At 40.8% G+C, this 20043-nt stretch overlaps 1 protein-coding gene across 1 annotated transcript in view; it reads left to right on the forward strand.

The window, feature by feature from the left end:
- The first annotated feature begins 645 nt into the window (after positions 1-645).
- The window catches only part of si:dkey-22o22.2 (neural-cadherin), a 309825-nt gene continuing 290427 nt past the window's right edge, over positions 646-20043 (forward strand). Inside the window, exon 1 of the mRNA XM_060922323.1 lies at positions 646-1582. Coding sequence (XP_060778306.1) covers positions 646-1582 — 937 coding nt within the window. The remainder of the gene's footprint in view (positions 1583-20043) is intronic.

Here is a 20043-nt window from a genome sequence, read left to right on the forward strand (position 1 = left end):
TATTTTTTTCTGCTGTAGACAGATGGCCTTGTGCAAAATTACCCTTCTGGATGAGTGTGACATACTTTCATATAAAAAAAACAAACACGAAATTGGTCCAGAATATGCGTCCTAATATCCTTTTCGACTAGTATTCCAGGATCTTTCACCGTGTAACTGAAGATGTCCTGAGTTTGTTTAATGGACCCACGCCTCTTTAAAGAGCACACTGTAATTTGAGGATGTGACCGTTTAAAAGCGCTGGGGTTCTGAATAGCTACTGAAATCAGGAGCCCTAACGCTCGCATTGTGCACATTCAAGCAGCGTCTTTTGCGATCGTGTGGGCGGGGCTAAAACAAGAGGTTCTGTCGTTGTGATTGGCTGAGCGTTTGTGGGCTGGGCTGAGGACCACATGGAGCCTGAGCTGCTGTGCTATGGGACCCGGGGATGCTGCGGCTCTGAGTTAAATGATGCCGCAAACTACAGCGTGCGTTCGTTTTGAACAGTTGGCTTGAATTTCAACCCGCAGAGCAGCTCTTTGTTTTGTGTTTTCCATTTGTGTGTGTGTGTGTGTGTGTGCACTGAGTAAGAAAGTTTACAGCCTGTAATATTGATGCAAAACGGACTTTGTGTTTGTAGCTATTAGTGACAGAAGTAGTTTAACCATGAAGACACGTCGGAAACTTTTAGGATGGATGGATGCAGGTTTTTTCACCATCATCCTTTTGTTGTCTATCGTGACCACAAGTCCAGATGTTTATTATGAGCAAGTTGAAGAAAACGCGCCTGTCGGCTCTGTAGTTTTACATTTCGGACGCGAATGCAGCCAGTCGGGTTCAGCGGGGCTTCGAACCAATTTACTCGGGGAAAACGCGTCGGATTTCTCGCTTTTCTATTCAGCAAAAACAGGTTTCATCCTGCAAACCGCGAAAAGTTTGGACAGGGAACTCAAATCGAGGTATGAAGTGAAGGCACTTTTACCAGGATGCGCGTTAAACGCGGTGGACATAAATATCGAAGTCCTGGATCAGAATGACAACCGGCCGCGGTTTCTCAGTCCGGCTGAACGGATAGAAATAGATGAATTAACAGCAGTAGGGAGCGAGCTGCTCCGCCTGAGCGCACAGGACAAGGATGCGGGGAGGAACGGTGCTGTCACCTTCATCACATCTCCAAACCCAGACATACACGTGGTTCCGAAAAGCGGTCAGGTGGTGCTGGTCCGCTCTGTCCGCGCGCGCACGAACCTGAGCGTGCCGGTTTACGCACGAGACAACGGAGCCGTGGCGCTGCGCAGTGACCCGCTCCAGCTGCACATCTGGGTCACCAGCGCGCGACTCTCAGCCCCGGAAACGACAGGATCGAGAAGGACGAGAGCCGTTTCTGAGGAGCTCAGCTACACGGTAGCGCTGTCAGAACACGCCGAAGCAGGAGATGTGATCTTCACTGTCCCGGATCAGAAGTTTGAGGAGAAGCGCTTTGAGTTGCTGTCACCGGAAGCAGCTTCACCAGTGCGCGTGGAGCGGGAAACCGGACGAGTCTACTTAACCCATCAGCTCACTTCCTCCATACAAGTGGTGGTGAAAATCCTCAATGCCAGAGGTAAGGAAGCACTTCTGGCTTCTGTCTCCATGGCCAGGAACATCCCTGCTGAACAATCCAGCTTGGCTGAACTGGTCAAACTGGTAGCCCAGCTGGTACACTACCGTTCAAAAGTTTAGGGTCACCCAGACAATGCAGTGTTTTCCATGAAAAGTCACACTTTTATTCACCACCATAAGTTGTAAAATGAATAGAAAATATAGTCAAGACATTTTTCTGGCCATTTTGAGCATCTAATCGACCCCACAAAATAATGTGATGCTCCAGAAACTCAATCTGCTCAAAGGAAGGTCAGTTTTATAGCTTCTCTAAAGAGCTCAACTGTTTTCAGCTGTGCTAACATGATTGTACAAGGGTTTTCTAATCATCCATTAGCCTTCTGAGGCAATGAGCAAACACATTGTACCATTAGAACACTGGAGTGAGAGTTGCTGGAAATGGGCCTCTACACACCTATGTTTTTTGATATTGCACCAAAAACCAGACATTTGCAGCTAGAATAGTCATTTACCACATTAGCAATGTATAGAGTGGATTTCTGATTAGTTTAAAGTGATCCTCATTGAAAAGAACAGTGCTTTTCTTTCAAAAATAAGGACATTTCAAAGTGACCCCAAACTTTTGAACGGTCGTGTAAATGTGGAAGAAATGAAAGGAAACACACAGCTCATGCAACATCACAGAGAAGTAGTTTTTAGGAAAACAACAAAACAGTAAGACAGGAAAATCTAAACCAGTCAAGCTGGGAAATCACTCGGCGCAGATGGTCAACCAGTCTGACCAGTGGTTTGGCAGCTGTTCTCTAATCCGAATGGGATGCAATGGGAGTGTGCCTAGACCTCATTCTCCTCCTGTGCTCCTGCTGTACCATAAAGCCTCATATTACACCATCTTTGGTAACATATCAGAAGGTGATTGATAGGTATAAAAAAAAACAACAACAAAAAACAACTTTTTCACAGCACATGATATTCATTATGATATTTCTTTTTCCAAGCCCTAGTGAAACAGTCATGCACTACTAGTCAAAATCCTAAAACATAATGGGATTTAAATTCTGTGTTTACAAAAATAAAATATTTAAGATCGAACAAAACAAAAAAACAGCAAAATCAATGCAGCTGGATGCCATAATGGACTAATATCCAATCAGCTACTTGTTACTATGCAGTTAGACAGGGACCAATCCTACGTTCTCTGGAATATCTGATGCCAGTCTGATACTAACATGCTGTTATAAATAAGCCAGCTCTTTGCAGGCTTCTGTTAGATGAAATGTCAAAGCTGCGATGGTAAAACTAGTTGGGTCCAGTATACACTTTGTGGTAATCAACAGTACACACTTGTAATATGTAAAGACTGTTGGTAAATTGGACTGAAAATAAGTGTCAGATCAGACCCACAGTGGCATGCAGCTGGTCAGTGTTTCAGGATGTGCTGCTGATAAAAATGTGCTGTGAAAGCATACTGTAATATAGTTATTATAACAATAGCATATGATTATATTGTCCACCATTAGCAGAAATTCACATTTTTCTGTAAAGTTGTACAACACTTTGTTTATTGGCTCAAAAAAAAAAGACAATGTAATAAATACAAATGCATCAACTCATATGATGCCCTAGGCTGGCATTGCACAATGCGTTGTCTTTCTTTCTTTCTTTCTTTCTTTCTTTCTTTCTTTCTTTCTTTCTTTCTTTCTTTCTTTCTTTCTTTCTTTCTTTCTTTTACCCACCAACACTCCCTTCTCTCTGGGGGACCATTGAGGCTTCATATAATATATTTTACTTTTTTTTTTAACTTCCGTACATTCCTATCTACAGTGGTGCTTGAAAATTTGTGAACCCTTTAGAATTTTCTACATTTCTGCATAAATACAACCTAAAATATCATCAGATTTTCACACAAGTCCTAAAAGTAGATAAAGAGAATCCAGTTTAACAAATGAGACAAAAATATTATACTTGGTCATTTATTTATTGGGGAAAATTATCCAAAATTACATATCTGTGAGTGGCAAAAGTATGCGAACCTTTGCTTTCAGTATCTGGTGTTACCCCCCCCCCCCCCCCCCCCCCCCCCGTGCAGCAATAACTGCAACTAAATGTTTCCAGTAACTGTTGATCAGTCCTGCACACTGGCTTGGAGGAATTTTAGCCCATTCCTCCATACAGAACAGCTTCAACTCTGGGATGTTGGTGGGTTTCCTCACATGAACTGCTCGCTTCAGGTCCTTCCACAACATTTCGATTGGATTAAGGTCAGGACTTTGACTTGGCCATTCCAAAACATTAACTTTATTCTTCTTTAACCATTCTTTGGTAGAACGACTTGTGTGCTTCTGACCCACCTTCTCTTGAGATTCAGTTCATGGACAGATGTCCTGACATTTTCCTTTAGAATTCGCTGGTATAATTCAGAATTCATTGTTCCATCAATGATGGCAAGCCGTCCTGGCCCAGATGCAGCAAAACAGGCCCAAACCATGATACTACCACCACCATGTTTCACAGATGGGATAAGATTCTTCTGCTGGAATGCAGTGTTTTCCTTTCTCCAAACATAATGCTTCTCATTTAAACCAAAACATTCTACTTTTGTCTCATCCGTCCACAAAATATTTTTCCAATAGCCTTCTGGCTTGTCCACGTGATCTTTAGCAAACTGCAGACAAACAGCAATGTTCTTTTTGGAGAGCAGTGGCTTTCTCCTTGCAACCCTGCCATGCACACCATTGTTGTTCAGTGTTGTCCTGATGGTGGACTCATGAACATTAACATTAGCCAATGTGAGAGAGGCCTTCAGTTGCTTAGAAGTTACCCTGGGGTCCTTTGTGACCTGGGTCCTCGCCGACTATTATACACCTTGCTCTTGGAGTGATCTTTGTTGGTGGACCACTCCTGGGGAGGGTGACAATGGTCTTGAATTTCCTCCATTTGTACACAATCTGTCTGACTGTGAATTGGTGGAGTCCAAACTCTTTAGAGATGGTTTTGTAACCTTTTCCAGCCTGATGAGCATCAACAACGCTTTTTCTGAGGTCCTCAGAAACCTCTTTTGTTCGTGCCATGATAAGCTTCCACAAACATGTTTTGTGAAGATCAGACTTTGATAGATCCCTGTTCTTTAAATAAAACAGGGTGCCCACTCACACCTGATTGTCATCCCATTGATTGAAAACACCTGACTCTAATTTCACCTTCAAATTAACCGCTAAACCTAGAGGTTCATATACTTTTGCCACTCACAGATATGTAATACTGGATCATTGTCCTCAATAAATAAATGACCAAGTATAATATTTTTGTCTTATTTGTTTAACTGGGTTCTCTTTATCTACTTCTAGGACTTGTGTGAAAATCTGATGATGTGTTAGGTCATATTTATGTAGAAATATAGAAAATTCTAAAGGGTTCACAAACTTTCAAGCACCACTGTATGTATGTTGTACGTTGTAGTTATGGGTGAGTGGTGGGTGTGTGGTGTAACAGACAGGACAGTAGACACAACATGGACATGGTACTTATCAGGATGTGCAAAGAATAGTAGCTGGAATGTCAGTTGAGTTCATTAATATGTATAACACCAACTTTGGTTTCTGTGAATGATGAATGTACGTGTGTGTGATTTTGTTGTGTATACTTATGAGCATTATGCTTGAGATGTGTGGTTTGGCTTTGGTTGTGTGCTTGATTTGTAGGGATTGCATATGTATTGTATATGTTAGCTGTTGCGAAGTGATTCCCAGGTGTATGTAGATGATGAATGGTGTCCAAATAGACTTCACTTTGATAGTTTTATTTTTGATTGAGCCAGAGAGTTATGTTTGGTACATTGTTATGTAGTCGATTATGTTATGTAGGCTGTGTGATATTAATGTTATTCTTTGATTTCCAGTTTGTTAGTATGGTTTTCTCTGCGACAGTTAACACTGTAAGAAGAACTCTTGTGTTTTCCTTTGTTATGTTGATCAAAGATATATCTCCAAGTAAGCAGAATGAAGAGAAGTGTAGGATGTATTATTTAGAAAATGAGATATTTCATTTATGATTTTTTTTTCGAGGCGGCATGGTGGTGTAATGGTTAGCGCTGTCGCCTCACAGCAAGAAGGTCCGGGTTCAAGCCCCGTGGCCAGCGAGGGCCTTTCTGTGCGGAGTTTGCATGTTCTCCCCATGTCCGCGTGGGTTTCCTCCGGGTGCTCCGGTTTCCCCCACAGTCCAAAGACATGCAGGTTAGGTTAACTGGTGACTCTAAATTGACCGTAGGTGTGAATGTGAGTGTGAATGGTTGTCTGTGTCTATGTGTCAGCCCTGTGATGACCTGGCGACTTGTCCAGGGTGTACCCTGCCTTTCGCCCGTAGTCAGCTGGGATAGGCTCCAGCTTGCCTGCGACCCTGTAAAACAGGATAAAGCAGCTAGAGATAATGAGATGAGATGAGATTTTTTTTTCCAGAAGTGCTTAATTGGTGTGGAGTTGCATGATAGCATGTATGTAATGTGTTGTTTTTCTTAATGATTATCAAACTGCTATCTGATACACAGAGTAGCACGATCTGTAGATGCCCTCTCTAATGATTCATCATTTCATTGGGTATGATAAGCATTTTATTGTGTAGCTGTTCCTGATGAGTGTTATGTAGGTGTTGTCGTGAAGCATGGCATAAACAGAAACATCATGGGATTACAAATCGTTTTTTTATACACTGCAAAACATACTTTGATATGTTACGATATAATTACAGTATAATGTTTTGTTTATACCATGCAGCTCGGAGTCCTCACTTTTGTTTTCTTCATGTAGGTCAGGAAGTTCATGGAGATTATTATTTTCCAATCACAACATGCTCTGTCTGCTTATAGTTATGTTTAGCATTGTGGAACGACAGTGGGACAAGTTAGTCCCTGTAACACTTCCTGTACAGTTTAACAGTAGTAAACAGTTGTTGCTTCACCAGACTCAACTTTTCTGTCTTTTAAAGTTAATAAGAGCAAAAAAAATGCAGGTTGTCACGTTAGCAAGACTTCGCAAAATGCAGTGTCTTCTGTTTTAAATATTATCAAACAACTAAAGCCAGTATCTCACTGGGCTGCGACAGCTTGCGACAAATTGCGAGAGAGTTTCAAAAGTGTCTTGAAACATTCGCGGGGCTTCTCAGTTTCCTCGCATGAGTCGCAAAGTGTCGCTCCTTCGTCACTGAAATTTTGAACATGTTCAAAAAATTTGTGCGACAAAATTTCTCTCAAAATAGCCGCAAATGCGTCGCTGGTGCCGCAAAGCCGTCGCGAACCCTTCTCAAGTCAGTTTCCGTGAGGCTTCCTCTACTTCCCTGCCTGCTGAGGGAAAGCCGGGTTGCGATAGCCTGCGACTAGTTGGAGACAAAACAATTGCGGTAAAATATGCGAATATCAATTCAGTGTGATTCCAAGTGAAAATTGTCGCTAATTCGCATATTTTATCGCAATTGTTGTATCTCCAACTAGTCGCAGGCTGTTGCAGCCCAGTGAAATACTACCCTTAAAGTTTTACCTCTGACAAAGAACTGACACTAGAGACTCCTTCCAAGAAGACTAAATAAATATCTCTGTAGAGGAAACTTAACCATCAGCCATTATACATGGTTTTAAAATCTGTTTACGTGCAGTGTCCACCATACACATCCATGCAAAGAAATTGTTACTATAGAAATGATGAAATATTAATGTATTAGAACGTGGAATTTGTCTTGCATATGAAGCTAATGTCAGAGCTGCTATTATAGAAAATTTATCAACAACATTTGACCAATCAGAACTGAGCATTCAATAGCACTGTGGTATAATTAAAAATTATTCACCGAAGGTAAAGTGAATATCGGTGAATCTTATACATGCAGGACACTTTTCAGTGGAATAAAACCATGTATTCTATTCCCTTCTAGCAGGTTTCATTCATTTGGTTTGATAGCATGCAATATTGTTAGCATATCGCTTATCCTACGTGTATTATGTCACTCTACCCAATGGAGAACGAGCGTCGAATATGGTTTACGATGTTACATGGTTGTCAAGACAACATGATGTCACACGTCAGAGATGATGCTAATATTCAATGAGAGAGTTTCCTGCTGCACATGCGCAGAAGTATTTCTTTATTCACCGCGAAAGAAAAAGACGCGTTGAACATCCGAAAGGCTACCAAAACTTCATTAGCCATTCTTCACGCATATTTATAAGAGGAAAACATACCAATGGACATACAAAAACTGGAAAAGAGTGTGTATGTATAATTAAAAATAAATAAATAAATAAATAAATAAATAAATAATAATATTGGCTAGCTTTTTTCATGGTATATCAGATTCCTTTCAGCTAGCATGATACTGAACTCGTCTTTGACTCGTTCAGTATCATGCTAGCTCAATGGAATATATCTTATATACCATGAAAAAAGCCAGCCAGTATTATTTAAATAATAACTGAGACAAAGTCAAGGTTTATTACTCACCGGTATTCACTGAGCCTGAGGCGGATAATTGTTTTAGTATAAATACACAGGTGATTATTTTAAAAAATTGTATTAAAAAATGATTTATTTCAAACTCCAAAAGCGGCATGCAAATATAATGCACGCAAGCTTGTGTCACTTATCTATGCAAGTCACATAAAATACTTTGCTTTGAAATAGATAAAATAAATCACAAGTCCACCTTACCTCTGAATAAGTTTTTGACCAAACTTCGTAGAATCTTTAGTGCTTTTAGGAAGAGCATTTTCTGTCATAATTTGTAATTCTTCCTCACTTTCGGTGATGAAGTGATTGGCCGCCATTTTGCCGTGTCACTCGAGGTGATTATCAAGAAATAATCTGAATTTCTTGACCAATCATCACGCGATTTCCTATAATCACCTGTGTATTTATACGAAGTGTTAATAATACTGAGCTACACTCACTCATGGAAGAACAGTTGGCTCTATCTGAATGTTCTGTCAGTGTCACCTTGCTGACTCTGAACTGTGAATATGCCACATCTGGCACTTTCCCATCACCTGGTGTTTATCACACTCTCCTGTGGATCGGTTTGGGGATTATCATCTGTACATAATAAAATAAACACCATTAAAGAATATAACAATTACTTGTTTATATGTGGTTTGCAATAATTTAGTTTATTACATAAGTGTGTATTCTTCTACTGTAAATCTGACCAGATGAGCTTGTGGTGTTTATTTGTGACATACCTTCAACACATGTCTTCTTCTTCGTTATTCCTTCCTATATTGTGGTGGTCATGTAATCACAGTATTGATACACTGACGAGAAGAACAGCACAGTCGTGGCTATAGTCCCTCCACTGATATGAATAAATTGTGACATGTTGGCTAAACTCATATAGTTTTAGTGTAAATATTATGATGAAGCCAACTAATTGTGTGTGTAAGTTTGGATGAAGTAGTTTGGGTTATGTCAGGCTTACTTTATTAATCAGGATCTAAAATGTGAGCCTACACTCAGTGCTTGTTTGGATAAATCAGCAGTATTTACCCACCTGGAAATCACCAGGGACATGGGCTTTAGGTTTCTCAAATACCTTGTCCAGGCAAGGATATGTTTTTGTGAGGACACGAGGGTTTATTTTTGTATGTCATGGCCATATGTGTCTTTATGGGAGTGCTGTTGACTTAAATTGTGATTGCAGTCAGTAATTCAGAGGCTGAACAGGTTATGGCTCATGACAAGTTTACAAAAGAACCTCTGGGGCTTTTAATTACATGTAATATTCACCTACAAGCTCATCAGTCTTCATATTTACCTAACTGTCTAACAGTTTATGTACACATAATGTTCCTCCTCTGACATCGAGAACGAGAAATCAGTTTATTACTTCTACAGTGGTGCTTGAAAGTTTGTGAACCCTTTAGAATTGTCTATAGTTCTGTATAAATATGACCTAAAACATCATCAGATTTTCACACAAGCCCTAAAAGTAGATAAAGAGAACCCAGTTAAACAAATGAGACAAAAATATTATACTTGGTCATTTATTTATTGAGGAAAATGATCCAATATTATGTATCTGTGAGTGGCAAAAGTATGTAAACCTCTAGGATTAGCAGTTAATTTGAAGGTGAAATTAGAGTCAGGCGTTTTCAATCAATGGGATGACAATCAGGTGTGAGTGGGCACCCTGTTTTATTTAAAGAACAGGGATCTATCAAAGTCTGATCTTCACAACACTTGTTTGTGGAAGTGTATCATGGCACGAACAAAGGAGATTTCTGAGGACCTCAGAAAAAGTGCTGTTGATGCTCATCAGGCTGGAAAAGGTTACAAAACCATCTCTAAAGAGTTTGGACTCCACCAATCCACAGTCAGACAGATTGTGTACAAATGGAGGAAATTCAAGACCATTGTTACCCTCCCCAGGAGTGGTCGACCAACAAAGATCACTCCAAGAGCAAGGTGTGTAATAGTCAGCGAGGTCACAAAGGACCCCAGGGTAACTTCTAAGCAACTTATGGCCTCTCTCACATTGGCTAATGTTAATGTTCATGAGTCCACCATCAGGAGAACACTGAACAACAATGGTGTGCATGGCAGGGTTGCAAGGAGAAAGCCACTGCTCTCCAAAAAGAACATTGCTGCTCGTCTGCAGTTTGCTAAAGATCATGTGGACAAGCCAGAAGGCTATTGGAAAAATGTTTTGTGGATGGATGAGACCAACATAGAACTTTTTGGTTTAAATGAGAAGCGTTATGTTTGGAGAAAGGAAAACACTGCATTCCAGCATAAGAACCTTATCCCATCTGTGAAACATGGTGGTGGTAGTATCATGATTTGGGCCTGTTTTGCTGCATCTGGGCCAGGATGGCTTGCCATCATTGATGGAACAATGAATTCTGAATTATACCAGTGAATTCTAAAGGAAAATGTCAGGACATCTGTCCATGAACTGAATCTCAAGAGAAGGTGGGTCATGCAGCAAGATAACAACCCTAAGCACACAAGTTGTTCTACCAAAAAATGGTTAAAGAAGAATAAAGTTAATGTTTCGGAATGGCCAAGTCAAAGTCCTGACCTTAATCCAATCGAAATGTTGTGGAAGGACCTGAAGTGAGCAGTTCATGTGAGGAAACCCACCAACATTCCAGAATTGAAGCTGTTCTGTCCGGAGGAATGGGCTCAAATTCCTCCAAGCCGGTGTGCAGGACTGATCAACAGTTACCGCAAACGTTTAGTTGCAGTTATTGCTGCACAAAGGGGTCACACCAGATACTGAAAACAAAGGTTCACATACTTTTGCCACTCACAGATATGTAATATTTTACATGCGGTCATTTTCCTCAGTAAATAAATGACCAAGTATAATATTTTTGTCTCATTTGTTTACCTGGTTTCTCTTTATCTACTTTTAGGACTTGTGTGAAAATCTGATGATGTTTTCGGTCATATTTATGCAGAAATATAGAACATTCTAAAGGGTTCACAAACTTTCAAGCACCACTGTATATGCTCAGATTCTTCCATGGTAGTTTTAGTTGCCTAAACTGAAGCGATATTTGTAAATAGTATGACAACAGCTAAAATGATATCTGTTGAAAACAGGATTTATCACAGACAATTTCAATAAAAAATGTTCTGTTCAGCAGAAAGCAACTTTTTTTTTCAATTTGTCACATGGATCGTGACAAGGGAAGAATACAGGGCAAATCCCCAGTCAATTTTCAACCCCTTTAGCATAGGCTTATTTATTTATTTATTTATTTATTTTTTGCATCAGATGCCCTTCCTGACGCAACCCTCCCCAGTCTTTCCAGGCTTGGAACTGGCCCTAAGTATGCACTGGCTTGTACAACCCCAGTGGCTGGATAGTTTACCTAATCTGCATGTCTTTATACCATGGGGGAAACCCGAAGGAAACCCAGCCAGAACATGCAAACTCCATACAGAAAGGCCCTCGTCGGCCATGGGGTTCGACCCTGGAACCTCAGAACATTTTTTAACATAGTTACATAGCCAGATTTGGTCTCCTAGTCAATGCCAAACCAGCTTCACTGGGAGACCAAATTTTAAACCAAGTTATATCTTATCATTTGGTTCAATCAGTTGCAATTAATTAACCAAGTACCATGTAAGTATACATTTAACAAGGAAAATGAAGATCTATGTTATAAAATATACACACAAGATCATGTTGGTTAAGAAAAACAAAACTAAAATTTGGTTACTGAGGCCAAGTTTACATTAGACCGTATCTGTCTCGTTTTCTTCGCGGATGCACTGTCCGTTTACATTAAACCACCTGGAAACACCGGGAAACAGGAATCCGCCAGGGTCCACGTATTCAATCCAGATCGTGTCAGCTCCGGTGCTGTGTAAACATTGAGATACGCGGATACGCTGTGCTGAGCTCTAGCTGGCGTCGTCATTGGACAACGTCACTGTGACATCCACCTTCCTGATTCGCTGGCGTTGGTCATGTGACGCGACTGCTGAAAAACGGCGCGGACTTCCGCCTTGTATCACCTTTCATTAAAGAGTATAAAAGTATGAAAATACTGCAAATACTGATGCAAATACTGCCCATTGTGTAGTTATGATTGTCTTTAGGCTTGCCATCCTTCCACTTGCAAGTGATATGCGCTGGGATCACACACACAGCGGCTCAGTCCCGAATCACAGCTTGTTCACTTCACTCGCACGCTCTGTGAGCTGCGCAGGGCCGGAGTGCGCACCCTCCAGAGGGCACTCGCTGTTCAGGGCGGAGTGATTTGGAGCGCAGGATGCCTGCGGAGCCGAGCGTATCCGTGTATTGGTGTTGCTGTGTGCACGCAAATCGTGTATTGGTGTTGCTGTGTGCACACTAATCGTTTTAAAAACGTTAATGTGATGATCCGCTGATACGGTCTAATGTAAACATGGGCTGAGATGGCTGATGTCAGAATTCAATGTCATTACTGTGTAACTTTGAGTGTCTTTGACATAACATTTGTGCTTGGTAATTGCTCTTGATAGCTGTGTAGTCACTGTAGTGTGTTTGTCTGTATGGTGATTGGTGAACCATTTTGCATCACAGAATATGCCGCAGCGGTGCAGCCGCATGGACTCTGGGGCCTGTGATTGTATTGCCCAGACCAGTTGGTCTCCTAGTGGAAAATCCTTAAAAAATGCTCTGTGGAACCTTCTTGCTGTGAGGCAACAGTGCTAACCACTAACACCACCGTTCCACCTCATTGTACGGTACATTATAGTAGGGTGACCATATCTTGATTTGGGAAAACCAGGACACCTTAGTGCGGGGGGGGGAGTAGTGTTAGTAATAATATCAAACTACAAACTTCCTCACTCTGTTGAGGTGTCCCATTCTGTGGTGTTAGTACTGACTGGAGTAATCACTTTGATTGGAAGAAGAAGGGTGGTGTGCAGACCAAATTAATTGAGGTGAAAGATACACCAAATGAGACAGCAACCACCATCGCAAACTACCTAATGGAAACATTGGTAAAAAAACTGTCTTCCAAATGCAAAACAAAACACTCATTGGTGCGGGTTGCCCAGTACACATACTGAACAACTGTGTCCATCACGGGGCAGACACACTTGATGTGGACCTTGAAAATATCATTTTTAAAATATACCAGTACTTCCACATTTACACCGTGCGTACTGAGTCCCTCAAAGAGTACTGTGATTTTGCTGACATTGAGTACAGGAGGATGCTTTCACACAGCAAGACAAGGTGGCTCTCTCTGTTCCCAGGCATAGAGAGGATGCTACAGATGTTCCCTGCTTTAAAAGCATTCTTTATGTCTCAGCAAAAGCCACCCATGGTGATCAAGGTGTTTTTTGAAAACCCATTTAGTGAGATATACTTATGGCACATGCACTCACTTAACAAACATACAAATAAAATATTTAAAGTTGGTTTATTAAAAATGCTTTTCATAAAAGTAAACAACAATAACTCCAATAACAAAGGATATTTAAAATGTATTTATTCAAAAATGCTTTACAATTTCTGTAATGAATGAATGACACAATGAAAGAAATAATGTCTCATCTAAACCACACTCACTCATATTAACAATAAAAGTTAACAATAACTCTCAACTCCCAATAACAAACATACTGATACTCAGTTAGCCTCGATTTCAGTAATGAAAGAAATAAATGCCTGATCTGTAGGCTATTGGAAAAGATAAATTAACAAATTAGCTAATTAACAAAAATACCTCTTGTATATTTACTTTAAAAATAACTCAAAAATGTAAAAAAAAAAAAAAACTAACAAAAAATATCAATAGTCTATCTTTAGTTTCCTGCTTAATCCTCATCTTCCTCTTCGTCTGGTTTTTCCTCCTCTTCATCTGGTTTTTCTTCCTCATCCTCCTTGTTTGCCCATTGATATTTTGCTGTAGAGCTGATCTTTCTCAGCAGTTTTTTGTTGCTCAACAAATAAGCATGAAAGTCTTTGCAAGACATATCTTTGAAATTGTATTGCACAAATAGAATCCCTTTCAATGATTCAACAGAGAGCTGGTTCCTCTCCTTTGTCCACTGGCTCTGCATCAGTGAAAAAACTCTCTCCACATTTGCATTGTGAGAAGGAAGTGCAAAGACAAACTGTGCAATCTTCAGCAGTTCTGAGTAGCATGCAATGTTTTTGGCCTTCTCAAAGTATTTGGTCCACTTCTGGTGCACCTGCAGGCCCATGAACTCATCGTCACTGCAGCTTTCAATGAATTTCTTCAGATTGGCAACCTGGTCAAAACATTTAACGTCATCAACTGGCACCCCCTTCTCTCCAAGGTACTTGGTGCAGGCCTCCACATCATTCCACTTTGGTGGCTCACTCATGTCCATCCACATGAATGGTGAGAACTCTTCCATGGAAGTCATCCACTTCTCCAGATACTCTAAACATGAACTGTACATGCCGAGCGCATCAGCCATGAACTTGTCACAGCCCCCTTCAAGTCCATCTCTGCGATTTTCGGCCAGCAGTCCCTTAACTTTGAGGGACATGAAATTGTTGTTCTTCCGTTCAAGAAGAATGTTGTGGATGCTGCTCAATATTTTCTTAACCTCCATGATGGAGTTATTCTCCCTTTCCATTTCTTGAATGTGATTGTGGAAGACGGACATGAGTGAGTGCATGTGCCACAAGTATATCTCACTAAATGGGTTTTCAAAAAACGCCTTGATCACCATGGGTGGCTTTTGCTGAGACATAAAGAATGCTTTTAAAGCAGGGAACATCTGTAGCATCCTCTCTATGCCTGGGAACAGAGAGAGCCACCTTGTCTTGCTGTGTGAAAGCATCCTCCTGTACTCAATGTCAGCAAAATCACAGTACTCTTTGAGGGACTCAGTACGCACGGTGTAAATGTGGAAGTACTGGTATATTTTAAAAATGATATTTTCAAGGTCCACATCAAGTGTGTCTGCCCCATGATGGACACAATTGTTCAGTATATGCACTGGGCAACCCACGCCAATCAGTGTTTTGTTTTGCAGCAATCTTTTCAAATTCGCAAATACATTGTTTCCCCCTTCGTCACGCCGGGTTCCACCAAAATTAGTGTTATAATTGTCCCCAGTAAATGCGATGCATTTGGAAGACAAATTGTTCTTTGCCAATGTTTCCATTAGGTAGTTTGCGATGGTGGTTGCTGTCTCATTTGGTGTATCTTTCACTTCAATTAATTTGGTCTGCACACCACCCTCCTTCCAATCAAAGTATTGGATAATTATGGGGAAGATTTTTACTGCACCGTGATTACGCCCATCAGTACTAACACCACAGAATGGGATATCTTTGAGCGCTTCGTGCGCCAATTCGACAGAGTACTCTGTTATCGACTTTGAGGTACTCTCGCCTCGAACAGCTTTTTTGTGTTTCTCAGTGTCCAGGTGGAATTTTAGATCCCTGGCACCTCCACTGGACACCGAGACATATGTACCTGCTTTGCACACTGTGCACAAAGCTTCCCACTTGTCTCGACCCGGTCTGAAAGCGGGGAACTTCTTTTGTAAGTCGTCTGTAAACGTGCATTTGCGCTTCGGCATGTTGCTGGTGTACTGACAGCCACGCTGTCTTCTGATTATAAAAAGCTGACCACACTGACGTGGCTCAGGGATTACGTCACACGCAGCGCCGTGCGCAGTGCCCTAGTGCCAGGCAATTTAATGGTCCAATGAAAGGTAATAAAAAACAGGACATTTCCCCACTTTCTAAAAAGAAACCCGGATGCCCCGGACAGGACGTGAAAAGCGGACATGTCCGGGGAAAACCGGACGTTTGGTCACCCTAATTATAGCAATACCACAAAAACAGAACAAACAAACAAATCAGCCAAATGAAGTCATTACAGATGAGAGAGAGAGAGAGAGAGAGAGAGAGAGAGAGAGAGAGGAATACAACATAATCACAAATAACACGGGCATAAAGACCTCAGACGAGCTCAAAGCATGGAAAAGGACTGGACAGTCAGTCATCAGTCAGTCATCATTTTCAAAAGTGAGAGCAGAATCAAAGATAACACTGAGCTTACATACAGTGGGTGAAGGTTTAATGAATATCCCCAAGTTTATATCTTTAAATCAGAAAGACCAGAGTTTGTCACTTGAATTCAGCATTAATTATTTAAATGATGGGGGAGTGTACAGAGATAATTATGCCCTTAGAAACTCAGATTCAAATGAAAAAGAAATTAATTTGATTGTTATTACTGTGAATTTGTATCATTTCATATGAAATTGAATTTTGACCTGAAATTGAATTCTGTGGTTTGTAAAAGTGCACTCTAAAATCTAAAATGAATGTCATGCTCAAATTTTACATTTGAAATGCAAAATGAAGTAGGAGTATTATCAGTTTCTTAAACAAAACCATTTAGCCTTTATTAATTTTTAGGTTTGCTTTCAAAATAACATCAGAGTAACTTGTAAGCATGTGTTTTGAATTTCAAATGTTCACTCACCTTTAAGACTGAAATTCAGTTTTGCATTTTGCTGATTTGCAAGCCATGGAATTCAATTTCAGTTCAAAATTAAGGCTTAAATTCACAGTAATACCATTCTAATTCAGATTTTTTTTTTGCCATTGAAAGGGTACCCTCAGCGAAAAATAAAAACAGGCTAGAAATACTACACATTTTGTACAAATGCGTTTTGACTCCCTGGTATTGTCACACTGTGTCGCACAAAGCAGTGCTTTAAAATTCTTTTGTATTCCTGCTCACGTTCCACTCTTGGGCACAGCCATATTGCCATTTTGTGGGTGGTGTCAAAGGTCAGACTGATGTAGAATTGTTGATAGGTTTCCTGTACCTTGATTGGCTCTCTGCTCCTGACACCGCAATGTAGCCGGATGTACAATACATTGTTGAAAAATAGCGGCGTGCAAAGCCTGTGGTTGCAAAAATAATAAACGTGGTAATAAGGGAAAGCATTTTTCCTGTGTTCCCTTGCCGACAACCAAGCTATGTAAACTACTTGCTAAACAGTGGCTACACAACTTGGGAACAGGTCACACTTTAGAAACACTCTCCTCTGGTAGAAATTCTGTTGTTTGTGAGGAACATTTTGAGCCCAGTTGCTTTGAAAGGAATCGACAGGTCACGTGCTTGGGCAACGCAGGTCGTGTTAGACTCAAACCCGATGCTGTGCCAACAATATTCCAACACCGTCCTCGGAAAAGGGATTCAGGCCATGCAAGCTGATTAGCTAGAATAGTGTAGCCCTTCAAAGCTTATATATATATATATATATATATATATATATATAGGCACTGCCTGAAAGCAGAGCTCATGAGTTTCATGTTATGTTTTATCCCATCTAGCTCATGTAAATAAAGATGCAAATTTTGTAGTCTGGTGGTCAAGTGTTTATGAGACACACTGCCTTGCACTTATGGTTAGTTCCCTACGGTCGCAAAAGCCGTCAAAAATCAGATTGATGCTTTACCATCCATCCATCCATCCATCCATCCATCCATCATCTGTAGCCGCTTATCCTGTTCTACAGGGTCGCAGGCAAGCTGGAGCCTATCCCAGCTGACTATAGGTGAGAGGCGGGGTACACCCTGGACAAGTCGCCAGGTAATCGCAGGGCTGACAGAGACAAACAACCATTCACACAGACCTACGGTCAATTTAGAGCCACCAATTAACCTACCCTGCATGTCTTTGGGGGAAACCGGAGCAACTGGAGGAAACCCGGGCAGACAACATGCAAACTCCACACAGAAAGGCCCTCGCTGGCCGCTGGTCTCGAACCCAAGACCTTCTTGCTGTGAGGCGACAGTGCTAACCACCACACTACTGTGCCGCCCTGATGCTTTACCATATTCTCTTAATATGGAGCTTCTCTCCGCTATAAACTCACAGTCAGCTAGCTTTGAGCTGTTACGAGCCTATATTTAGACGATATAAACTATTGTAGCACATTGCATGTCTATACCTGTATTCACACACACAATAAATAAATAGGCTTTAAAGCTAGTACAGACACACATATATACATAAACACACACACACACACTGAATTTCTATATACAGTGGTGCTTGAAAGTTTGTGAACCCTTTAGAATTTTCTATATTTCTGCATAAATATGACCTAAAACATCATCAGATTTTCGCACAAGTCCTAAAAGTAGATAAAGAGAACCCCGTTAAACAAATGAGACAAAAATATTCTACTTGGTCATTTATTTATTGAGGAAAATGATCCAATATTACATATCTGTGAGTGGCAAAAGTATGTGAACCTCTCGGATTAGCAGTTAATTTGAAGGTGAAATTAGAGTCAGGTGTTTTCAATCAATGGGATGACAATCAGGTGTGAGTCGGCACCCTGTTTTATTTAAAGAACAGGGATCTATCAAAGTCTGATCTTCACAACACATGTTTGTGGAAGTGTATCATGGCACAAACAAAGGATATTTCTGAGGACCTCAGAAAAAGCGTCATTGATGCTCATCAGGCTGGAAAAGGTTAGAAAACCATCTCTAAAGAATTTGGACTCCACCAATCCACAGTCAGACAGATTGTGTACAAATGGAGGAAATTCAAGACCATTGTTACCCTCCCCAGGAGTGGTCGACCAACAAAGATCACTCCAAGAGCAAGGCGTGTAATAGTCGGCAAGGTCACAAAAGGCCCCAGGGTAACTTCTAAGCAACTGAAGGCCTCTCTCACATTAGCTAATGTTAATGTTCATGAGTCCACCATCAGGAGAACACTGAACAACAATGGTGTGCTTGCCATGTTTGCAAGGAGAAAGCCACCGCTCTCCAAAAAGAACATTGTTGCTCGTTTGCAGTTTGCTAAAGATCACGTGGACAAGCCAGAAGGCTATTGGAAAAATGTTTTGTGGATGGATGAGACCAAAATAGAACTTTTTGGTTTAAATGAGAAGTGTTATGTTTGGAAAAAGGAAAACCCTGCATTCCAGCATAAGAACCTTATCCCATCTGTGAAACATGGTGGTGGTAGTATCATGGTTTGGGCCTGTTTTGCTGCATCTGGGCCAGGACGGTTTGCCATCATTGATGGAACAATGAATTCTGAATTATACCAGCAAATTCTAAAGGAAAATGCCAGGACATCTGTCCATGAACTGAATCTCAAAAGAAGGTGGGTCATGCAGCAAGACAACAACCTGAAGCACACAAGCCGTTCTACCAAAGAATGGTTAAAGAAGAATAAAGTTAATGTTTTGGAATGGCCAAGTCAAAGTCCTGACCTTAATCCGATCGAAATGTTGTGGAAGGACCTGAAGCAAGCAGTTCATGTGAGGAAACCCACCAACATCCCAGAGTTGAAGCTGTTCTGTATGGAGGAACGGGCTAAAATTCCTCCAAGCCGGTGTGCAGGACTGATCAACAGTTACCGGAAACGTTTAGTTGTAGTTATTGCTGCACAAGGGGGTCACACCAGATACTGAAAGCAAAGGTTCACATACTTTTGCCACTCACAGGTATGTAATATTGGATCATTTTCCTCATTAAATAAATGACCAAGTATAATATTTTTGTCTCATTTGTTTAACTGGGTTCTCTTTATCTACTTTTAAGACTTGTGTGAAAATCTGATGATGTTTTAGGTCATATTTATGCAGAAATATAGAACATTCTAAAGGGTTCACAAACTTTCAAGCACCACTGTATAATAGGCTGCTTACCGATTTATGAGTTCTCCATCTGGTGCTGCTCCTCTCACGTCAGGCTACCATGATATCATGCTACATGCTACACACAGGCTTACGTGGTCTGTATATAGTCCATTTCCATTGCAGGCTTGTGCACAACATACGTTTCCAAACCAGGTTTATCCGTGAAACAATTCAATGACTCTGCCTGTATTATATCACATAAAAGTTTGTGTTCTTTACAACAAACACATTCAATGTCAGTTTTCTGCTTGGCACACTTTCCATATCAGCACCAGATAGCTGCCAAACCCTTTCACCTGCCTTCCTG

The sequence above is a fragment of the Neoarius graeffei genome, chromosome 5 (assembly GCF_027579695.1).
Source record: "Neoarius graeffei isolate fNeoGra1 chromosome 5, fNeoGra1.pri, whole genome shotgun sequence".
Lineage (NCBI taxonomy): Eukaryota > Metazoa > Chordata > Actinopteri > Siluriformes > Ariidae > Neoarius > Neoarius graeffei.